A 23,794-nucleotide genomic window follows, 5' to 3' on the forward strand; every position below is an offset into this window, starting at 1 on the left:
CTTGGAGCAAGTGTTTTTGTCATTATGTTATAAATCGTGCACCTTGGTTCGTTATTTACCGCTTTACTCCCAACAATACAATGGGGAGGGGTGGAATCCGTTCAGACTGGCAGGGGACAGCGAAGTCACGGTTTCCAATTTGAAATGGCCTTTGCTTCCAATGAGAGCAAAGTAAATGAACCGTGTTCCTCCAGGCTTTGGATGGTGAGCCGAGCGAATTGCTAAATCCCGTCCCCACTCTGCCTGCCTGCTACTGGAAGCCCTACTTCGGGATCGATGGTGTTGTTGCAAGCTTGCAGCCTACCTGCGGTTATTTAATAATAAAGCACACTAGCGCCGATTGTAGACATTGTCAGTGTACTTTTATTCAAAGCAGGGATTTGACCAGTGAGCCGTGATCGCAATAATGGGAAAAAAAAGGACGAATGCAAACGCTTTCAAGCGTACAGGTAATCAGCCAGCGTTTCCGATAAGCCGCTCTAATACTGTTACAGTAACGTCTCATTGGCGTTAACTGTTTGAAGTCTGTAATTGGAGCTCCGTCAGCCGGCTGCAGTTTCAGAGAGAACCTTTCGTTTCTACCTCATCTGTTCCAGGTTAATGCAGAATTCAGCAATCTTCAACTGGATTTACAACTGGCTCAGTGCCCCTGAAAAAAAGAACCGCTGCCACAACATTCACTGGTCATTCTATCAAACTCACAAGAAATTGTTTGGGAAGGAAGAAAACAGGTATATTCCCCAACCCGTTCACTTGTTTCATTTATATTCAGGAACCTCCTTCCTCCTCTATGCCGACCCCCGTTTTCCTTAAGTCTTACAATATGCATGCATTCTCGCCCAATCAATACTTCGCGTCGTTCGCTTCTCCTTTCCCTGTCCCTCGGTTGTTTCTCACGCCTGCATTTCTTAGTTTTAACGTCTCAGTAAGTCTCTGTCTTCGCCCCTCCTCCCGCTGTGCAAATGTTAACGATGGATCTCTCCGAATGCCAAGTGAGAGATGACTGCTGTCACGTGGTGGGACTATTTGAATCCTCTGTCCGTTCCCAGTCCAGTCTCTCCTTCTCAAACTCACTTTCCTCAGGCTCCCAGCCGAGGGACCACTCTGCAGATATGGCTGGATCAAGGAAGCTCGCTTAAGACCCGCAATTGCTCGTTCACCCCTCCCTAATCTCGTCATTGTTCTGTACAGTGGCGGAACAGAATGGAGCTCTTCATTTACACAACTTTCTGCGGATTTTTAGCGTCCACAGGTAAGCTGACGACTCGCATTCCTTGCAACAAAGTCTATTTCACAGGATTCCGAAATTGTCCCCAAAACCAAACCAAAAGTGGCATGCATATCCTCTCCTGCGAGTTCCCCTGTTTGGTCCAACCAATTGCCAACAGTTTTTTTTTAAATCAATGTCATTTCAGGCTTTTGTAGTTTATTAAGAATAAGTCAATATGTATGATCTGTTGGAGCGCTGGCAAGTTAATTAGTAACAATAAAAGTTAATAAGTACCATAAGTGAATCAGGAACGAATGATCAACGCTTGTATACAATCTTAGACTTAGAATTGGGTCCGTGATGAATCCGAGAATTTATTGCACTTATTTCACTCTGTACACCTTCACTGTCATCTCAAAGGCGAAGTCTTTAGATAAATAAACAGCTGAAATCTCGACTTTGCACAGTCGATCAATCCACACCATATCCATGTTAACTTTTCCAGGGCTCGGCTTTCAAATCCAGTGTTACCAATGTGAAGAATTCCGATTAAACGATGATTGTTCGTCCCCGGAGTTTATAGCAAACTGTACAGTCAACGTGCAAGACATGTGTCTGAAAGAAGTCATTGTCAAAAGTGACGGTAAGGAACCATTCCTGAGATCCATTGCGTTGGAGGATATTAATTCAAGTCCATGAGTTTTAATTTACCTCCGGCTGCGACGACTTTTGGCCACTGGCTGTAAACATAAATAAAAATGGATTATTTTGACACTGTAACCTTGTAATTAGAATTTCTTCCTCTCGACTAGATACAATAAACATCCCTAATTTAATTTTTATAGACCAGCCAATTTCTGCCCGAAGTGAAATATAGCCTCCATCAAGTGGTGGTGTTGGGATTCTTCTGAATGTAGGTCTCCGCTCATTGCAAAATAACTAAAATAAATCGTAGCAACATATAACGTGGTTTATCGATCTAGCTACCCATTCAATGTTTCTTCTGTTTCTCCTTGTCTGACGTTCCTCTGTATGGGAAAGAGATTAAATCTGGCACTGGCATGATTACACCAGGAAGAAAATAATCGCAAATTGAATTGTAAGATTTAAACTGTGCATGGATGTACAGGATAAACTGTGCCCTCTTAAAACTTCAAGAAATCACTTTCCACTTCCAGGCTAATTTGGGTAAAGACCCATGCACCAAACCAGGTTGAAGTGAGTAAATTGTGAATTTTGCATTGAAAGTCTTTCAAAAGTTTGAATTCTGTTCAGATTGAAAACAATTGAGACTTTTTTGATTAAAATGTATGATATTTGAGAAAGAGGAAGTGACATTAAATTGATGAGGTCATGCCAAGCCATTGGCATACATTTTCAAAACTGTGAAAATGCTGAGCCAATTTCAAAGTTAGGAAAAGTCATAATTCATCAGATTCAGTCCTAGCTTGTCTACAATGATTATGTGACCACTTTTAGGATCTGCTAAAAACAAAACCTCTTTAATGTATATTAAAATACACTTATGGCTGACAAATATTATAGGCAGAATTGTAGGGGAAATATAAAGATTAGGATGGATTGTTTGAAGCCATGAATGACTTATATAGTGGAATGTATTTAAGATGCAACAATTACGTTGTGACTGATGTTTCTCACACGATAATTTATATTTTTTTGTGACATTACACTCATACAAATGATAATATGAGGAATGAAAAAAGTTAAATTTGTTCTGGTGCACAACAATCTTCATGTCTAAACCTTCCTTGAAATTTATGAAGTCATATCGCCATACAGCTGGAGATCTTTCACTCTAAGCTACTCATTGAAAAACAGAACAAAAGACATTGCAGACACAATGTCCCCCAAAAGCTTCAGATATGCTTTGAAATACTGCAAATCCATTTTTTTCATAATCCCTGTCCTGAGAACAGGTGTTCACTAAGACTTCACTTTAATGTGGATTTGTTTCAATGGGTAACCTCCCATGACCATGGTATTGCAAAATTTATAAGAACTACCTCGCTATAGAATTTCACTGCAGCAATCACATGAAAATTATTTCTTGCTGACCTGCAATATTGATATCATAAAGAAATATTAATGCTTTCAACCAATAGCGTATTGCTCTGTCTGAGACTCTGAAAAAGCTCATATAAATAGGTGGCACTGACATTTTCTACAGCAACAATTAAAGCAATTATGCATTCCATGCGTGTGTATGGTAATTACATGTAATATGTGAAGGTCAGACATTCTTGGTAAACTATTTTGCTTTAGCACTTCTGACTGTGATGCTTAAATATATATGTAGAGATACATTTGTGGAATTGGGTGCACTACTGAATTCAATACTGTAATTAAACTTTATGGTTAACTTGGCATTTTATGAACTGAAATTTCACCATCATAACACATGATTTAATGAGAGACTTTTGGATATATTGCAGTTGAGCAATTCAATAGCAGGTATTCATCCTTCTCCATTTGGGAGATTTTCCCAACATTAAGTGAGAAGTCAGAGGGTGGATATATCCTTATCAAATATGAAAACAAGGGTAGGGTAGTAAGATGAGTTTTGGATTGATTAGCAGAACCAACATAGGAGCAAAAGATAAGAGCTTCTATGTCGTAGACTCAAGAGTTTTGTGAGAAATTGGATTCTATACAGTGCTTTACTCGTACATAATTGTGAGGGACTGTTACGTAATGTCTGAAAATGTTTATTTGTCTTCTCTGGGGTGTGAATGTACTGAATTTACAAGAGCAGGAGGCATCCCATTCTCATAGCTGATAAGGATGACCAAGCAAAGACCTCAATTTTAATTTCCCTCTCTACTTAATTTTGCTAAGGATAAATTCCAAGACATCAAGGATGAGGACATGTATAGTGTTATTGCAAATCTGGGATTTCCAGCAAAAACAAGCACCAGAGAAGTTAATAGGAGAAGGCTGTTGCACCTCTGTTTCAATGATCAATGGGATTGTGACTAACCTGAGCACCAATTCTACCTCCCTGTCTCAGTTTCAATCCTTAATACCTTTGGAAGGCAGAAATCTATCAGTTTGAGCTAGTATCTTTTGCTTTTTGTGTTGGAGAGTTTTACACTTCTTTTGTCTGAAGAAATATTTCTTGCCTGGCCATAGCCATCTGAATATCCTAGCCATAAGATTAGAGTCATGTTTGTTTGTTCCACACTTTCCCGGCAGTGTTAAACTATTTTCTCTACTGTTTGAATTCCTTTTAAAATAAATCTTAATCAAATTCTCCCTTAAACTTTGTATTTCAGGAAAACCATGCACAGATTCTGTCATTTCTCCTCAGAATTGAATGTCAGAATACTGGTAATGTTTTGGTTAGCCTGTGCTGCATTCATTCCTAAGCCAACATATCCTTTCAATGTTCAAAGTTCAGTGCCCAAGTATTGTTTAATCAGTGTTTTGTATTTATGTACCAAAACTTTATAAATTTTAACTCTCTATAATACTATATTTTTGATCACATTTATATCCTTTAGATTTTCATGGTCAGTGTTAATGGACTTCTAAATCTATCCGAACCATCACTATCCCTAGATTTTTGCCATTTAAAAAGTAATCCTTTTTGATCACCTCATAACTATCTCTGTTGAAATCCAACTGCCATTCTTTTGACTACTAATTTAATTTATCCATTTGTTTTCAGTTTGATGCTCCTGCCTCCATTGCATACTATATCACTTATGATTGTGCCATTGGCAAACTTCGACAGAAGACCATAAGGTATAGGGACAGAATTAGGCCTTTTAACCCATCAAGTTTGGTCCTCCATTTGATCATGACTGATAAGGCACTCTGTTATGTTCTCTAAGTCATGAATATTTATAATGAATAATTTGAGGACCCCATAGCACAAATTCTTGTAGGGCCTTACTAATCAACTTCCTAATTGGTTCCAAATCTTTTTTTTATATTTGTTTTTGACTGTCTAACCATTTCATTCATTTGCATTCACTTCACTTAATTTTTGGTTTTAATGAATAGAAACTTACATGAAATCTTATTGAATGCCTTCAGGAAGTCCATATACACTATATTCATAAATACTCTCCAGTCGACTGCTTGCGTTGGTCCAAGACCTATATTTTGCAACCCTGTAATTTCTCTCTGATGAGCTCAAATCTTTCAAAGTGAGCAGTCACTTTATTTGACTAAATTTTACCAAAAGAAATTGCTAATTGTCCATTTTGGGGGATTTTAAGGAGGCTTTGTCTCTGTGAGATTTAGCAATTTCTTTCAAACAATTTTCCACTGCTGACATCTTAATAAATAAATTCCAACTGACACAATACAGCAGTGCTTCACAGGAGGTTCCACAGCACTGATGATGTCATCGGGAAAGGGGGACAAAATGTCAGCAAACCAAATTTCCAGCTCGGCGAGCATACCCACAACAACTGCAACTGGTACCTGAGCTACAAATCTTTACACTGACCTTGAAAATGCAACTCTTACCCTTTTATATGCACATCCACTGCAGATGTACTCATCGCTGCCAAGACCCTCCAGGATTTGTGCCATCAGCATGATATTTAAAGCCCCGCTGTGCACAAGGTCAATCGCTACCATTACAGCCACAGAGCCTTTCACAATATCTGTCGTGAAAGAGAAACAAAAAAGAAAAGTTTCTGAAGGCATATAGGTGTCATTTCATTGCAAATTGAATCTCACATTTATAACTTTATATTTACACTATCATCTGTCTGATCAACTGTCATAATAACTGCTGCTACAAGTATGAAGCTATATGGACTACCTGTCCTAAATACCAACCCATGTCAGAACCCTGGTTAAAGGAATACTATTCTTCCCTAAATGTTTGATATAGCATAAGATTTTGTTATTGTTCAATGTGGGATCATCACATGTTAGAAAGCCTTCAAACACTGGGAAAGTTTCTGGAGAAGGTACTGAGGGATAAAATCTATTTATATTTGGAAAAGAATGGGCTTATCAGTGATAGGCACATGGTTTTATACAGGGGAGATTGTGCCTTACCAACTTAATAGAGTTCTTTGAGGAAGTGACCAAGTTGATGGATGAAGGAAGGGCTGTAGATAACATATACATGGACTTTAGTAAAGCGTTTGATAAGGTTCCCCATGATAAACTAATGGAGAAAGTGAAGTCACGTGGTGTGGAGATGTTCTAGCTAGGTGGATAAAGAACTAGTTGAGTGACAGGAGACAGAGAGTAGTAGTTGAAGGGAGTTTCTTGAAATGGAGAAAGGTGACCAGTGGTGTTCCACAGGGATTAGTGCTGGGACCACTGTTGTTTGTGATATACATAAATGATCTGGAACAGGGCACTGTTGGTATGATCAGCAAGTTTGCAGACGACATGAAGATTGGTGGAGTAGCAGAAAGCATAGGGGACTGTCAAAGAATGCAGGAGAATATAGATACACTGGAGAGTTGGGTGGAAAAGTGGCAGATGGAGTTCAATCCAGGCAAATGTGATGTGATGCATTTTGGGAAGTCTAATTCGAGAGCGAATTATACAGCAAATGGAAGAGCCTTGGGAATAGTTGATGGGCAGAGAGATCTGGGAGGTCAGGTCCATTGTACCCTGAAGGTTGCTACACAGGTAGATAGAGTGGTCAAGAAGGCATATGGTATACTTGCCTTCTTCGGACGGTGTATTGAGTATTAGAGCTGGCAGGTCATGTTAAAATTGTACAAGACATTGATTTGGCCGCATTTGGAATACTGTGTACAGTTCTGGTCGCCACATTACCAAAAGGATGTGGATGCTTTAGAGAGGGTGCAGAAAAGGTTTACGAGGATGTTGCCTGGTATAGACGGTGTTAGCTATGAAGAGAGTTTGAATAAGTTAGGATTGCTTTCATTAGGGAAAAGGAGATTGAGGGGGACCTGATTGAGGTTTTCAAAATCATGAAGTGCATAGACAGGGTAGATAGAGATATGCTTTTTCCCAGGGTGAAGGATTCAATAATGAGAGGTCACGCTTTCAAGGTGAGAGGTAAAAAGTTTAAGAGAGATACACACAGCAAGTACCTTACACAGAGGGTAGTAGGTTCCTGGAACACATTGCCAGCAGAGGTAGTGGAAGCAGGCACAGTAGATTCATTTAAGATGCATCTGGACAGATGCATGAGTAGGTGGGGTGCAGAGGGATACAGATGCTTAGGAACTGGGCGACAGGTTTCGACAGTGGATTTGGATCAGCTCAGGCTTGATGGGCTGAAGGGCTTGTTCCTGGGCTGTAAATTTTCTTTGTTCTTTGTTCTTTAAACAGGGTTGAAAGCACTTTTATTGAACAACAGGGAAAATGAAGAAAGATATACGCACAAAAAGCCACATTAGTTTCTGGGAATAGACAAAGGCTGCTTACCTTTTGAGCAGCAACAAATTTATAGTCAACGGATGAGCACTTCAAATCTATTTGAAGTGAGTGTCATCTAATACCTGTCTGGTTTGTTGCACCTGCTATTGCACTCTGTCATGCTGAAGGTGATGTTTGTCCTGCTCAATTTCCTTCTCTTTCTCCTTGGAAGGCTGCTGTCACTCTCCAAGCACTTCAGCATCCATCACATCCCTCTTTGCTTGCTCCAGTTGAGCAGAACACAGCATACAAGGATTATATGACACACTCTGTCTGGACTGGACTGCAAGGTATCCCCAGACCAATCCGAGCATCTGAACCTCATCTTCAGGAGGTCTATCGTTTACTCCATTGTATCTACAGTCTGCCTCAATCAGAAGGGTGCATAATAGAGTCATCAAACATGGACATAGAGTGTAGCCCTTATATCCCAGTAACCATCCTTGTAAGGTACCTGTCCCTTCAAATCAACAGGATGTGAGATTTTTCAAGGATATGGATATCATTGGAGCTTCCACATTGCCTAGTGCAGACTTCTAGAATGTTATGCTGGTGACCAAATATGAATTGATCTTTCTCTATTGATGATATCAGCCATGTTATGACATGGTGCTGTCAATACAACATGTGTACAGTCTATAACACCCTGCACCTGGGTGAAGTTTGCAGTGTTAGCAAAGATTACTGCCTGAGTTGTAGCACTGACACCCCCACAGAGAAACAGTAGAAGTGGTGTGATTGGTCATAAATTGCATTGATAACAACTTTGATATATTTGTGGACTGAGGGTTGAGAGATTCCACACAGGCTCCTTAGAGTATCCATGGAAGTAACCAGTTCATAAAAATGTTATGCAGTCTCTTAAATGTCCATCAGGTCAGGATGGCCATCCCCCCATCTCTGCAGATCATTAGTCCTTTCCAGTAAATGACACAGTTCTGCAATGGTCTCCCAGGGCATCTTCAGTCTGTAGTGGCAATGTACCTCATTTATCTGAAGGAAATAACATTGAGGTCAATAGACTCCAGGCCTTCTGTACCTCCTTCACATCCCTGAGAGGAGGAGACCTTTAGCTGTGACTTCTTCCTGTGGATGTTGTTGAACAGCTGCTGGAGGTTACTACTGGTCCTTGGTTTGGCTACTGCATTTGTCCTCCTCATTTTCTTTGAGACTTTGTGACTTGTTGCGTCTGGCCACATAATCCCTGCTGTGGCTAAAGTCATTGGTCAGAGTTCGGATGAACCTGTGTAGGGAATATCAAAAACAGACCAGGGTTCTTAGTATCGTGAGCAGTCAGTATTCGCAACACACATAAATGACAGTTTAGGATGGTCTTCAATAGAGTGAAAAATGGAGGTCACCAACAGTAGGCCATGCAATGCCTATACAAGGAACTTTGACTTGGCAACCTTATTCTGTTGCATGCAGCAAAAGCCTTGTGAAGCTGAATAAACAATGGTATGTGCAGTGGTATTATTGATATCTTGTCACCTGACTCATCCCTCCACCTTCCAAGTAAAAATCAGCTTGGCACATAGGAGCAGATTGGAAAGTATAAATAATTCAGAATGAGAGGAAATCATCTCCTTGCTCTCGTGCAGCATGTGAGACCTTAGTTTCTCTTTGTGAATTATGGTCCGCAGGTGACAATTTTAAAGATGTCTGTGATTACTTCTGCTTCACAGACACAACTATGACCAATTTGTAATGGTCAAAAGACATGACTTGAGCTAGGGTCTGCATTTGGCATAGCAGGCCAGTGCATGCATTTCATATGCAGAATTTTATAATTGCACATATCTGAAACTAGTCCTGGGTCAGTGCCTGATGAATGCAATTACCTATTGAGGAGACTCATGTCACTCACAAGTAAGATTCATGTCCTTAGACAGAAAAAAACAATTTCGGGCTCATGCCCGAAACGTTGATTCTCCAGCTCCTTGATGTTGCCTGACCTGCTGCGCTTTTCCAGCAACACATTTTCAGCTCTGATCTCCAGCATCTGCAGTCCTCACTTTCTCCTAGAAAAAAACAATTGTCTAGATTAGAGTGGTGCTGGATAAGCACAGCAGGTCAGGCAGCATCCAAGGAGCAGGAAAATCGACGTTTCGGGCAAAAGCCCTTCATCCCTTTTTAATTTTTTTTTCACTAATGAAGAAATGATTTGTTTTTAGTGACTTCCATCGCAGAGGAAATTAATGCATTAACAATCATTTTGATTTTTGTACCAATAAAATAAAAAAAAGTTGGTCCATCTGCTCCAGGTATATGGAGGTGGGTACTGCAGATGCTGGAGATTAGAGTCTAGATTAGAGTGGTGCTGGAAAAGCACAGCAAGTCAGGCAACATCCGAGGAGCAGGAAAATTGATGTTTCGGGCAAAAGCCCTTCATCATTCCTGCTGCTGATTTTCCTGCTCCTCAGTTTCTGCCTGATCTGCTGTGCGTTTCCAGCACCACTGCTCCAGGTATGTGGCAATCATTTTTCCTTTTTAAAATTCAAATGAGGATGAAAGGCAATATAGGATGTACTTCAGAGAGTGAGGCACAGGCTCAGCCTGTTAATCTTGGTGAGCCAAATCTTCACATTCCTTTCTTGCACTCTCTGACCCTATTAGTTCTGTATTTCCACACATTCCTACCCAATACATTCATTGAAGTCTTCATCTCCCAGAAATACCCCTGAACAATTGGTTTATTCTTGCTAACAGTAACATTGAACTATCCTCCCAATGAGGTCACAGCAGAGTGCAGTGACTGTCGCTGATTCTGCCCCGCCCCTAACCTGCCATAGCAATCCACGTCCTCCACTGTGCTGTTATCTCCTACAATTGACTTGCTCCTACTACAATTATTATCTTCTCTGCATCCCAGCATGCTGCCTTCAATTCCTATAATTGACTTCCCCAATTTTTCAAGCATATTAGTAGAGCCTGATAACTCTCTTGACTCTTGTTGGATAGTCCTCCAGGACAACTATGGCCAACTCCACTGACCAACTTAGAACACCATCCCTGACTAATGAGTGGTCAGATTCCTGACTAGCTAAAGTCACCATAGTTCCAGAGAACCATAGGGCTGCTCTCTCATTTGAGCAGGATGACTGGTAGTGAATTTTTAACCTGAGGGTCACCATACATAGAACAGTACAGCATAGAACAGACCCTTCAGCCCATGATGTTGTGCTGACCACTGATCCTCATTAGATTTAGATTAGATTAGATTACTTACAGTGTGGAAACAGGCCCTTCGGCCCAACAAGTCCACACCGACCCGCCGAAGCGAAACCCACCCATACCCCTACATTTACCCCTTTAACCTAACACTACGGGCAATTTAGCTTGGCCAATTCACCTGACCCGCACATTTTTGGATTGTGGGAGGAAACCGGAGCACCCGGAGGAAACCCACGCAGACACGGGGAGAATGTGCAAACTCCACACAGTCAGTCGCCTGAGTCGGGAATTGAACCCGGGTCTCTGGCGCTGTGAGGCAGCAGTGCTAACCACTGTGCCACCGTGCCACCCACAAGTATGCACCCTCAAATTTTTGTGACCATATGCATGTCCAGTAGTCTTTTAAATGTCCCCAATAACCTTGCTTCCACAACTGCTGCTGGCAACGCATTCCATGCTCTCACAACTCTCTGTGTAAAGAACCCGCCTCTGACATCCCCTCTATACTTTCCTCCAACCAGCTTAAAACTATGACCCCTCATGTTAGTCATTTCTGCCCTGGGAAATAGTCTCTGGCTATCGACTCTATCTATGCCTCTCATTATCTTGTATACCTCAATCAGGTCCCCTCTCCTCCTCTTTTTCTCCAATGAAAAAAGTCCGAGCTCAGTCAAACTCTCTTCATAAGATAAGCCCTCTAGTCCAGGCAGCATCCTGGTAAACCTCCTCTGAACCCTCTCCAAAGCATCCACATCTTTCCTATAATAGGGCGACCAGAACTGGACGCAGTATTCCAAGTGCAGTCTAACCAAAGTTTAGAGAGCTGCAACAAGATCTCATGACTCTTAAACTCAATCCCCCTGTTAATAAAAGCCAAAACACCATATGCTTTCTTAACAACCTTGTCCATTTGGGTGGCCATTTTAAGGGATCTATGTACCTGCACACCAAGATCCCTCTGTTCCTCCACACTGCCAAGAATCCTATCCTTAATCCTGTACTCAGCTTTCAAATTCGACCTTCCAAAATGCATCACCTTGCATTTATCCAGGTTGAAGGGCAAGATCAAGAGGACAGGATTAGATTAGATTCCCTACAGTATGGAAACAGGCCATTTGGCCCAACAGACCTCCGAAGAGTAACCCACCCAGACCCATTCCCTAATCCTATATTTACCCCTGACTAATATACCTAACACTATGGAAAACTTACTTGACCAATCCACGTGACCTACACATCTTTGGATTGTGGGAGGAAACCTACACAGACATGGGGAGAATGTGCAAACTCTACACAGGCAGTCACCCAAGGTGAGAACTGAACCCGGGTCCCTGGCGCTATGGGGCAGCAGTGCTAATCCCAGAGCTAATCTTCATTAAGATCACTGTTGGCATAGGAATTGAACCCACACTCTTGGCGTCACTCTGCATCACAAACCAGCTGTCCAACCAACTTAGCTAACTGACCTCTCTGATATTTGTGTCGCTTCTTAACTAACTTACCACAACTTTCAGGACTAGTCGTGCTGAACCTACAGAACTGACTGTGGTCCATTACCCAGTCTGCAAAGTTTAACAAACCCCGGACCCCAACTATCCTATGTGGCCAACTGACTGTATCCAAACCTGTAAACTGAGATTGGACACTGCCTGTGCCTGTCTATGATAAGAATCCATGACTTACCACAGTCCCCAGTGACTTCACTGAATACTACACTTTTTCAACTTGGAGAAACACAGTTTAATGTGTTTGCGTGTAACTACTGCCTTGCAACTGGTGTGAGATTGATGAAGCATGATACTGTACAGTAACAAGTGCATCCGCTCGACTGTTCACTAGTGGCAACCATAACAAGCTGCAGCTTTGTGTCTGCTAACAGGTAAGGCAAAACAGAAGTACAATCAGTTATTGTAAATTCACTCGTGGGATGTGGGTATTGTTCTCTGGCTAGCTCTTATTGCCTGTCGTTAGTTGCCCTAGAGAAGTGGTAATGAGATGTGTTCTTGGGCCTGTTTGACCAGTCCATATGCTGTAGAGGCTGGTTCACAAAGCACTTACAGAAGGAATTCCCGGATTTTCAGACAACAACAGTGAAGGAAGGGTGATATGTTTCCAAGTCTGGATGATTAGTGACTTTAAAGGGGACTTGCAGATGGTGATGCTCCCATGTATCTTCTGCCCTTTCCTTTGAGATGGAAATGGTTGTGGGTTTGGAAGATGAAGTCTAAGGATCTTTCATGAATTTCTGCAGTGTATCTTGTAGATAGTCTGCACTACTGCTACTGAGTATTGGTGGTGGAGGGAGTGGATGCTTGTGATCAGTCAAGTGGGCTGCTGTGTTTTGAATGGTGTTAAGCTTCTTGAATGTTGTTGGAGCTGCATCCATCCAGACAAGTGGGGAGTATTCCATCACACTCCTAAGTTGTGCCTTGTAGATGGTGGACAGGCTTTGGGGAGTCAAAAGGCGGGTTATTCGCCTCAGTATTCATAGCCTCTGACCTGCTCTTGTGGTGACTGTATCAATGTAGAGAGTCCAGTTGAGTTTCTGGTCAATGGTTAAGCCCCCAGATGTTGACAGTGGGGGATTCAATGACGGTAACACCTTTGAATGTCAAGTGGTGCTGGTTAGTTTGTCACTTATTGGACATGGTCATTGCCTTGAATGTTTCTTGCACTTGTCACCCCAAACCTGGATACTGTCCAGATGTTGCTACGTTTAAAGATGGGCTGCTTTAAGTATCTGAAGATTCACAAATGTTTTGCAATCATCAGTGAACATCCCCACTTCTGATGGAGAGAAGGTCATTGATGAAGCAGTTAAAGATGGTTGATCTAGGAGACCAGCTGGAGCAACTTCTGCAGAGATGTCTTGGAGTTGAGATGACTGACCTTCAACAACCACAACTATCTTCCTATGTGCCATATATGACTCCAATGGGAATCCCTTGATTCCCATTGATTTCAGTTTTGCTAGCACTCCTTGTTGTTCAATTGTGGCCTTGATGTCAATTGATGTCACTGTCGCATCACCTCTGGAATTCAGCTCTTTTGTCCATTTTTGAACCAAGGCTGTAACAAGGTCAGGTGCTGAGTGGTCCTGGCAGAACTTAAACTGGGCATCACTGAGCAGATTATTGCTGAGCAGGTGCTGCTTGATTGCACTGTTGATGATAAGTTCCATCACTTTACTGATGATCAAGAGTGTACTAGCAGGTTGGTAATTGGCTAAGTTGAATTTGTCCTGCTTTTTATGTACTGGTGGCTAAGTTGAATTTGTCCTGCTTTTTATGTACTGGACATATTTGGGCAATTTTCCACATTGTTGAGTAGATGCCAGTGTTGTAACTGTACTGGAACAATTTGGCTAATCCACTACTTGCTGTCAAACAGAAAGAGTCAAGTTAGGTGGAGAGGTACCCGATGATTGACACCTCCTTGCTATGGGTAGTGGATCATAACCATAAACACCCTGAGCAGCTAATTCACCATGCCCAAGCTCCTGGACTAATATTAGATGACATCCTTGATTTACTATGTTATTACCACTTGCCTGAACAGTGTCTCTCTCTTGAATTGATTAAAGTCTACTCACCTTAGACTTCGAGACATGCCATTTGTTTGAAGCATGTGCAATGTGTTTGCTATTTATGAGGCTGACACATGGCCAGGCGTGAGATTAATGTTACTGTCCAGCAACATACCAATGCCTTGACTGATCACTGCTGATAACCATGACATACAGTCACAGAAATGTACAGCACAGAAACAGACCCTTCGGTCCAATTCGTCCATGCCGACCAGATATCCCAGCCAATCTAGTCGCACTTGCCAGCAACTGGTCCGTATCCCTCCAAACCCTTCCTATTCATATACCCACCTTTTAAATGTTGCAATTGTACCAGCCTTCATCACTTCCTCTGGCAGTCCATTCCATATATGCATCACCCTCTATATGAAAAAGTTGCCCATTAGTCCCTTTTATATCTTTCCCCTCTCACCCTAAACCTATGCCCTCTATTTCTGGACCCCTCCTCACTCCAGGGAAAAGACTTTGTCTATCTATCCTATCCATGCCCTTCATGATCTTATAAACATTTATAGCTCAAATCCTCCAACTCTGGCAACATCCCTATAAATCTTTTCTGAACCCTTTCACATTTCACAGCATCCTTCCGCTAGGAAGAGACCAGAACTGTACACAGTATTCCAAAAGTGGCCTAACCAACATCCTGTACAGCTGCAGCATGACCTCCCAACTGCTGTACTCAGTACTCTGACCAATAAAGGAAAGCATACCAAACACCTTCTTCACTATCCTGTGACTCTACTTTCAAGGAGCTATGAACCTGCACTCCAAGGTCTCTTTGTTCAGCAACAATCCCTAGGACCTTACCATTAAGTGTATAAGTCCTGCTAAGATTTGCTTTCCCAAAATGCAGCACCTCATTTTATCTGAATTAAACACCATCTGCCACTCCTCCGCCCACTGGCCCATCTGATCAAGATCCTGTTGTAATCTGAGGTAAACAGCTGCCTGGCTTTATAATTGTGATAAAAAAAAGTTAAGATTGAATCACTGTTATCACTGGCTGAAGTGTTTTTATTCACTCATGGATGTTAGCATCACTGGTTGGGTCAATATCTTTTGCCCATTCTTGGTAGCCCTTGAGAAGGTGGTAGTAAGCTGCCTTCTTGAACCACTGTTGTCCATGTGTTTTAGGTAGACCCACAGTGCCATTAGGGTAGGACTCCCAAAATTTTGACCCAGCAAAACAGAAAGAATGGTGATATATTTCCAAGTCTGGATGGTGAGTGACTTGAAGAGGAACCTACAGGCAGTGGTGATCCCATGTATCTGCTTTCATTGTCTTTCTAGACAGAACTGGTTGTGAGGAGAAAGTGAGGACTGCAGATGCTGGAGATCAGATGCTGTGGTGCTGGAAAAGCACAGCCAGTCAGGCAGCATCCGGGGTGCGGGAGAGTCGATATTTCGAGCATAAGCTCTCCTATTCCTGATGCAGAGCTTATGCTCAAAACATCAACTCTCTCCTGCTCCATGGATGCTGCCTGACCTGCTGTGATTTTCCAGCACCACACATTTTGGAACTGGTCGTGAGTTTGAAAGATGCTATATCAGGAGCCTTTGTGAATTTCTGCAGTGCATCTCGTAGATGGTATACACTGCTGCTATGAAGCATTGGTGACAGAAGGAGTGTATGTTTGTGGATATGATATCAGTCAAATGGGCTGCTTTGTCCTGGTTGATGTCAACAAAAAAAGAAAAACAAATCTTTGCCATTTAGCTAGAGCTAAAAGGGCAACATGACAAGACAAAGGAAAGCAACACGAGGCAAGATAGGGATGCTATGAGCAGCAAGATAGGTGCAAAGTAATTGAGCAAGGGAATAGCCCTGAGAGACATCCTCACCCAATCCATGAAATGGATGCCTGTCCCTGTGTGCAGAGTATCCTGGAGCATCTTTGCAATGAGAGATGCTGATGCACTCCAGAGGGCAGCAATGAGGCAGAAAATTGTATTGTAAGTGAATTGGAGATTTACACATTGCTGGTATGCATTTGATGTTAATGTCCATGAATATGGGCTGTATGCAATCACTGACTATGAAGATGCCTCCATGAACATGGAGGTTGTCAGAAACAACTAGAGATGCTGCAGCATCCGGGTAACTGCTCTGACTTTCCTGCCGAGGATTCTCTTCCCAGTTTTATCCAGTGGGTTAGAAAATTAGAAACTGCATATTAATGAGGTAAAATTTAATCGAAATGAAGGTGAAATTGAGTGATAATCCATACAACTTGATTGCCACTCACTACTGAGAATCTTATCTCATCCCCTACCACATGGTTGGAAGATGGGACCTTTTGTTATCACTGTTGAGAAGATTCTTGTTGGATATCTTACCTAACTTTTCCACTTTTTCCTTCATGGCCTATGTTAATCAGGGGCTTGGAAGTTTCTATTCAAGGTTCCAATTGCTTCTCCAACAAACCTTAGAAAACTATTTCCTGGTTTTACTTATTTACTTGCTTAAATAATTGTGATACAGTGTACTGTGAAAACTAAAATACATTTTTCAATGCCTGCCATTTCTTTATTTTCATTTAGAATATAGCTAGCATTTGTTTTTGAAAAGTCTGCATAGTACTTGATTTCCTTTTTACTTCCAACAAAATTATAAATTATTTTTGACTTAATCTTGATATCCCTCATTTATTTTTAATTCCCTTCTGCATTTCTTGCTGTCTTGTTTTGATTTGGAAATTTCTTCCATTACACTGGATCTGCACAGTTCTTTGCATTTTTGTATGTTTTTGTTCATTAGCCTTGTAATCTTGCTCACCTCTTTCATAAACGTAACTGTTTTATTTTGTATCTAAAACATTTAGTACTTGGGACTAGAAATTGGTTTTGAATTAAACTCAAAATTTTTTGAATACCTCCCCACTGTTCACAAAAGCAGTTTTGGTGACTTGATGCTATGACTGTAGTTTGGATTCACTCCAATCTCTGCAGTACCATATTGCACATTGATCCTACTGCCAGGGAAAAAAACAAAGTGATCCAGAGCTTTCAAATGCTTATGACCACCAACTCGTTCAAAATTCCTAAAAGCTTTATTTTGCTGTGCCTGGAAGGATGATGTTAGGAAATGACCTCAGATGACTATTAGACAATACATGTTGCCATGTGAACTTGGTTGTTTACTGGCTCCTGACTTTAGTATCATTGCCTGCAGACTCTTGCATTGAGACCAAGATTGGATCTGATTAATCTTTTCCAAATGAAGTTCTTAAGTCTTTGTGTTAAAAATTCCACTTGTTTGGATGACTGTGTGGGCTGCAGGTTAGGTGAACCAACTTGCTACGGCACGCTGATAAAACAAGACATTCAAGGCGGATGTAAGAAGGAATATGGTCATAGTAGGAACAGCGTATTGAGGGGGTGTAACACTTTTCTGTGCAGGAAAGAATGTAAATAGAAGGGGAAAGATATTTCCCATTATGGTCTACATGCTCTCAAACAGTAACCATGATGGAAGAAGAAGTACTGAAGAAGAAATATTTGATGATGGTGATGAAAGCTGAGCAATAATAATGGGTAATTTTAAATCTATATTTAAACTAGAAAAATCAAATTGACAATAGTAGCATTAATGAAAAGTTTACAATATGGTTTGAGATAAATTCTTCAAGCAGTATGATCTAAAGCCACCTGAAAGCAGGTCATAATAGATTTGGTTTTGTACAATGTGACAGGATTAATTATAACACCATAGCAAAGACCCTCGAAGTTAGCACTGCTGCCTCACCGCACCAGGGACCCGGGTTCGATTCCAGCCTTGGGCGACTGTCTGTGTGGAGTTTGCACATTCTCCTCATGTCAGCGTGGGTTTCCTCTGGGTGCTCCGGTTTCCTCCCACAATCCAAAGATGTGCAGGTTAGGTGAATTGCCCATGCTAAATTGACCTTGGTGTTAGATGCATTAATTAGGGGTAAATATAGGGTATGGGAATGGGTCTAGGTGGGTTACTCTTCGGAGGGTTGGTGTGGACTTCATGGGCCGAAGGGCCTGTTTCCATACTGTAGGGAATCTAATCAATCACAAAATAATTGAATTTTGCACTCAGTTTGAAAGGGAGAACATGGGTCAAAGGCTAATAGTTTAAACTTAAATAAGGGTGACAGTGGGCATAAAAACTGAGCTGGCTGAAATGAATTGGGATATTAGGCTAGGATATAGTTCAGTAGAAAATAGTGGCAGACATTTAAAGGGATATTTCATAATATTTAGAATAAATACATTCCCACTATAAAGAAAAATTCAAAGGGTTAGGCGCACCATCTGCATTTAAATGAAGAAGGAAGGAGTCAAATGTAAAGAAAATGTATAATATTGTGCAAAGCTGAGTTTCACCTATATGATTGGTCAAAATATAAAGAAAATGACTAAAAGATTAATCACTACAAGTGAATGCAGTGTCTACAAAAGCAGAAGCTGGGAACACTGCGGCGAGTAACCCATAAATTATGGCATAAAAGAAAGCTAGTTAAAAATATAAAAGCAGCTAGTAAGAGGTTCTATACATATGAATAAACATAAAGTATAAATAAAGTGAGTACTAATTCTCTATATAGTGAAAATGGAGTGTAAATAGTAGATAATAAATTACTGGCAGATTTAATGAATAAATATTTTGCTTTTGTCTTCTCTATAGAGGATATAAGAATATCCCAGGAGAGGAACTTAGCTAAATTAAAATCAGTAGTGTGGTTTGATAAGTCTTTTGATCCTAATGGACTTCATCCTAAGGTCTGAGAAGAGGGGTCAAGTAAAATAATGGATGTGTTGGTGTTAATTTTCCAAAATTCATCAGATTCAGAAAAGATTCCATCAGACTAGAAAGCAACACATGTACCTGTCTATTCAGGAAGAGAAAGATGCAGAAAATAGGAAACTCTAGCCCAGTTAGCTTGATGTTGGTCCGTGGAAAAGTATTAGAATTGACCATTAACAAGTTTGTAACTGGGGGCCAGGCACTTGAAAAAGCTCAAAGTAATTGGAAAGAGTCAGCATAGTTTTTAATTTTACTTATTCATTTTGTGGGATGTGGGCATTGCTGGTTGGCCAGCATGATTTGCCCATCCCTCGTTTTTTTTAGATTAGATTAGATTAGATTTCCTACTGTATGGAAACAAACCATTTGGCCCAACAAGTCCACACCAACTCTCCGAAGAGTAATCCACCCAGATGCATTCCCCGACCCTATATTTACCCCTGACTAATGCACCTAACACTATGGGCAATTTAACATGACCAATTCATCTGACCTGCACATCTTTGGATTGTGGGAGGAAATCGGAGCACCCGGAGGAAACCCACGCAGACACAGGAAGAATATGCAAACTCCACACAGACAGTCGCCTGAGGCTGTCCTTGAGAAGGTGTTGGTGAGCTGCCTACTTGAACTGCTGCAGTCCACCTGCTGTGAGTTGACTCACAGTGCCATTAGGGAGGAAATTCCAAGAGTTTGACCCAGTGACAGTGAAGAAACAGTGTTATATTTCCAAGTCAGGTTGGTGAGTGACTTAGAGGGGAACTTGAAGGTTGTGGTGTTCCCATACATCTGCAGCCATTGTCTTCTAGATGGAAGTGGTCATACGTTTGGAAGGTGCTACCTGAGGATATTTGGTAAATTTCTTGAGCGCATCTTGTGGATAGTCCACAATGCTGCTACTGACTATCAGTGATGGAGAGAGTGGATGCTTGTGGATTAGGTGCCAATCAAGTTGGCTTCTTTGTCCTGGATGGTGTCAAGCTTCTTGAGTATTGTCAGGACTGCACTCATCCAGGCAACTGGGGAGTATTCTATCACACTCCTGTCTTGTGTTTTGTAGGTGGTGGATAGGCTTTGCGTAGTCAGGAGGTGGGTTACTCGCCGCAGTGTTCCTAGCTTCTGCTTTTGTAGACACTGCATTTATGTGGTGAGTCCAGTTGAGTTTCTGGTCAATGATAACCCTCAGGGCATTGATCATTGGGAATTCAGTGATAGTAATATCATTGAATACCAAGGGGCAGTGGTTAGTTTATCTCTTATTTGTGATTGTCGTAGCCCAGCATTTGTGTGGTGCGCATGTTACTTGCCACCTGTCAGCCAAAGCCTGGATATTGTCCATATCTTTTTGCATTTGAACATGGACAGCTTCGGTACCTGAGAAATCATGAGTTGTGCTGAACATTGTGCAATCATTGGCGAATATCCCCACTTCTGAACTTTTGATGGAGGGAAGGAGCTGAATATGGTTGAGCTGAGGACACTACCCTGAGGAACTCCTGCAGAGCTGTCCTGGAGCTGAGATGATTGACCGTCCACAACCACAACCATCTTCCTTTGTGCCAGGTATGACTCTAACTAGAGGAGTGTTTACCTCCTGATTCCCATTGATTCCAGTTTTGCCAGGGCTCCTTGATCCCTTATTCAGTCAAATGCAGCCTTGATGTCAAGGGCTATCACTCTCACCTCACCTCTGGAATTCAGCTTTTTATCCATTTTTGAACCAAGGCTGTAATGAGATCAGGAGCTGAGTGACCCTGGCAAAACCCAAACTGAGTGTCACTGAGCAGGTTGTCGCTGATGTGCAAGATAGGGACCTCTGCGACCCCCCATCAGGCACTCTGTCACTGAGCAGGTTGTCGCTGAGCAGGTGTTGCTTGATAGCACTGTTGATGACCCGTTCCATCACTTTACTGATGATGGAGAGTAGACTGAGTGGGTGGTAATTGGCCGGGTTGGATTTGTCCTGCTTTTTGTGTACAGGACATACCTGGGCAATTTTCTACATAGTCGGATAAATGCCAGTGTTGTAACTGTACTGGAAGAGCTTCAATAGGGGAGCGATAAGTTCTGGCATACTCATCTTCAATACTATTGCCGGAATGTTATCAGGGCCCATTGCCTTTGCAGTATCCAGTGCCTCCATTATATAATGTGGAGTGAATCGAATTGGCTGGAGACTGGTATCTGTGATGCTGGGGACCACTGGAGCGGCCCGAGATGGATCATCCACTCAGCACTTCATACTGAAGGTTGGTGCTTATGCATCAGCCTTATCGTTTGCACTGATGTGCTGGGCTCCTCCATCATTGAGGACGGGGATATTTGTGGAGCACCCTCCTCCAGTGAGTTGTTTAATTGTCCACCACCATTCACGACCGGATGTGGAAGGACTGCAGAGCTTAGATCTGATCCGTTGGTTGTGGGATAGTTTTGTTCTGTCTATTGCTTGCTTTTTATGCCATTTGACACACAAATAGTCCTGCTTGGTAGCTTCACCAGGTTGACATCTCATTTTCAGGTATGCCTGATGCTGCTTCTAGCATGCCCTCCTACACTCTCCATTGAACCCGGATTGATCCCCTGGCTTGATGGTAATGGTTGAGTGGGGGATAGGCCATGAGGTTACAGATTGTGCTGGAGTACAGTTCTGCTGCTGTTGATGACCCACAGTACCCCATGGATGCCCAGTCTTGAGCTGCTAGATCAGTTCGAAGTCTGTCCCATTTAGCACGATGTTAGTGCCACACAACACAATTATTTTATGACAGAGATGAGGACAGCTTTGTTTCTCAGAGAGTGTTGTCGGACTGTGGAACTCCTAGCCTCAGAAAGTGATGGAGATAAGGTTTTAAATATTTTTAAAGTAGAGGTAAATGTTTGACAAGCTACCGAATCAAAGGTTACTGAGGCTAGATGGGAATATGGCATTTGGAACACAAACAGATCAGCCAAGATCTTATTAAATGGCAGAACAGGCTTGAAAGGCTAACTGGCCTCTGTCTGCTCCTAATTAATGTTTGTATGTTCATACCACCAAGAGGTGCAATCTTGGATTCTTATCTCAAAAATGATCCATTTTGAGTGTCTTGTAAAACAGGTTTCAACTTGCAGCTGAAAAAAAATCACAGTTTTGTGAGGTTTTGGAGAAACAAATTTGACAAAAGTATTATATTGTTTGGAGGATTTTAAATTATGAGCTAGTGAGGGCAGGAATAGGAGGATAGAGCAGATGAATGCATTGCTGACGAGCTGGTATATGGGAGAAGGATTCACATTTTTGGATCATTGGAATCTCTTTTGGGGTAGAAGTGACTTGTACAAGAAGGACAGATTGGACCTAAATTGGAAGGGGACTAATATACTGGCAGGGAAATTTGCTAGAACTGCTTGGGAGGATTTAAACTATTAAGGTTGGGAGGGTGTGACCCATGGAGATAGTGAGGAAAGAGATCAATCTGAGACGAGTACAGTTGAGAACAGAAGTGAGTCAAACAGTCAGGGAAGGCAGGGACAAGGTAGGACTAATAAATTAAACTGCATTTATTTCAATGCAAGGGGCCTAACAGGGAAGGCAGATGAACTCAGGGCATGGTTAGGAACATGGGACTGGGATATCATAGCAATTACAGAAACATGGCTCAGGGATGGGCAGGACTGGCAGCTTAATGTTCCAGGATACAAATGGTACAGGAAGGATAGAAAGGGAGACAAGAGAGGAGAGGGAGTGGCATTTTTGATAGGCTGTGCTGTGGGAGGATATTCCCGGAAATACATCCAGGGAAGTTATTTGGGTGGAACTGAGAAATAAGAAAGGGATGATCACCTTATTGGGATTGTATTATAGACCCCCTAATAGTCAGAGGTTAATTGAGAAACAAACTTGTAAGGAGATCTCAGCTATCTGTAAGAATAATAGGGTAGTTATGGTAGGGGATTTTAACTTTCCAAACATAGACCGGGACTGCCATAGTGTTAAAGGTTTAGATGGAGAGGAATTTGTTAAGTGCGTACAAGACAATTTTCTGATTCAGTACGTGGATGTACTTACTAGAGAAGGTGCAAAACTTGACCTACTCTTGGGAAATAAGGCAGAACAGGTGACTGAGGTGTCAGTGGGGGAGCACTTTGGGGCCAGCGACCATAATTCTATTAGTTTTAAAATAATGATGGAAAAGGATATACCAGGTCTAAAAGTTGAAGTTCTAAATTGGAGAAAGGCCAATTTTGACAGTATTAGCCAAGAACTTTTGAAAGCTGATTGGAGGGAGATGTTCACAGGTAAAGGGATGGCTGGAAAATGGGAAGCCTTCAGAAATGAGATAACGAGAATTCAGAGAAAGTATATTCCTGTCAGGGTGAAAGGAAAGGCTGGTAGGTATAGGGAATGATGGATGACTACAGAAATTGAGAGTTTGTTTAAGAAAAGGAAGCATATGTCAGGTATAGACAGGATAGATCGAATGAATCCTTAGAAGAGTAGAAAGGAAGTAGGAGTATACTTAAGAGGGAAATCAGGAGGGCAAAAAGGAGACATGAGATAGCTTTGGCAAATAGAATTAAGGAGAATCCAAAGGGTTTTTACAAATATATTAAGGACAAAAGGGTAACTAGGGAGAGAATAGGGCCCCTCAAAGATCAGCAAGGCAGTCTTTGTGTGGAGCCGCAG

General features: G+C 41.7%; 1 protein-coding gene across 1 annotated transcript in view; it reads left to right on the plus strand.

Annotated features, from left to right (window-relative positions):
- The first annotated feature begins 742 nt into the window (after positions 1-742).
- LOC122551935 (ly6/PLAUR domain-containing protein 1-like) overlaps positions 743-23,794 on the plus strand; it is a 52,387-nt gene continuing 29,335 nt past the window's right edge. Inside the window, exons 1-2 of the mRNA XM_043694507.1 lie at positions 743-1,252; positions 1,716-1,853. Coding sequence (XP_043550442.1) covers positions 1,204-1,252; positions 1,716-1,853 — 187 coding nt within the window. The 5' untranslated portion in view covers positions 743-1,203. The remainder of the gene's footprint in view (positions 1,253-1,715; positions 1,854-23,794) is intronic.

This window comes from Chiloscyllium plagiosum, chromosome 7, assembly GCF_004010195.1.
Source record: "Chiloscyllium plagiosum isolate BGI_BamShark_2017 chromosome 7, ASM401019v2, whole genome shotgun sequence".
Lineage (NCBI taxonomy): Eukaryota > Metazoa > Chordata > Chondrichthyes > Orectolobiformes > Hemiscylliidae > Chiloscyllium > Chiloscyllium plagiosum.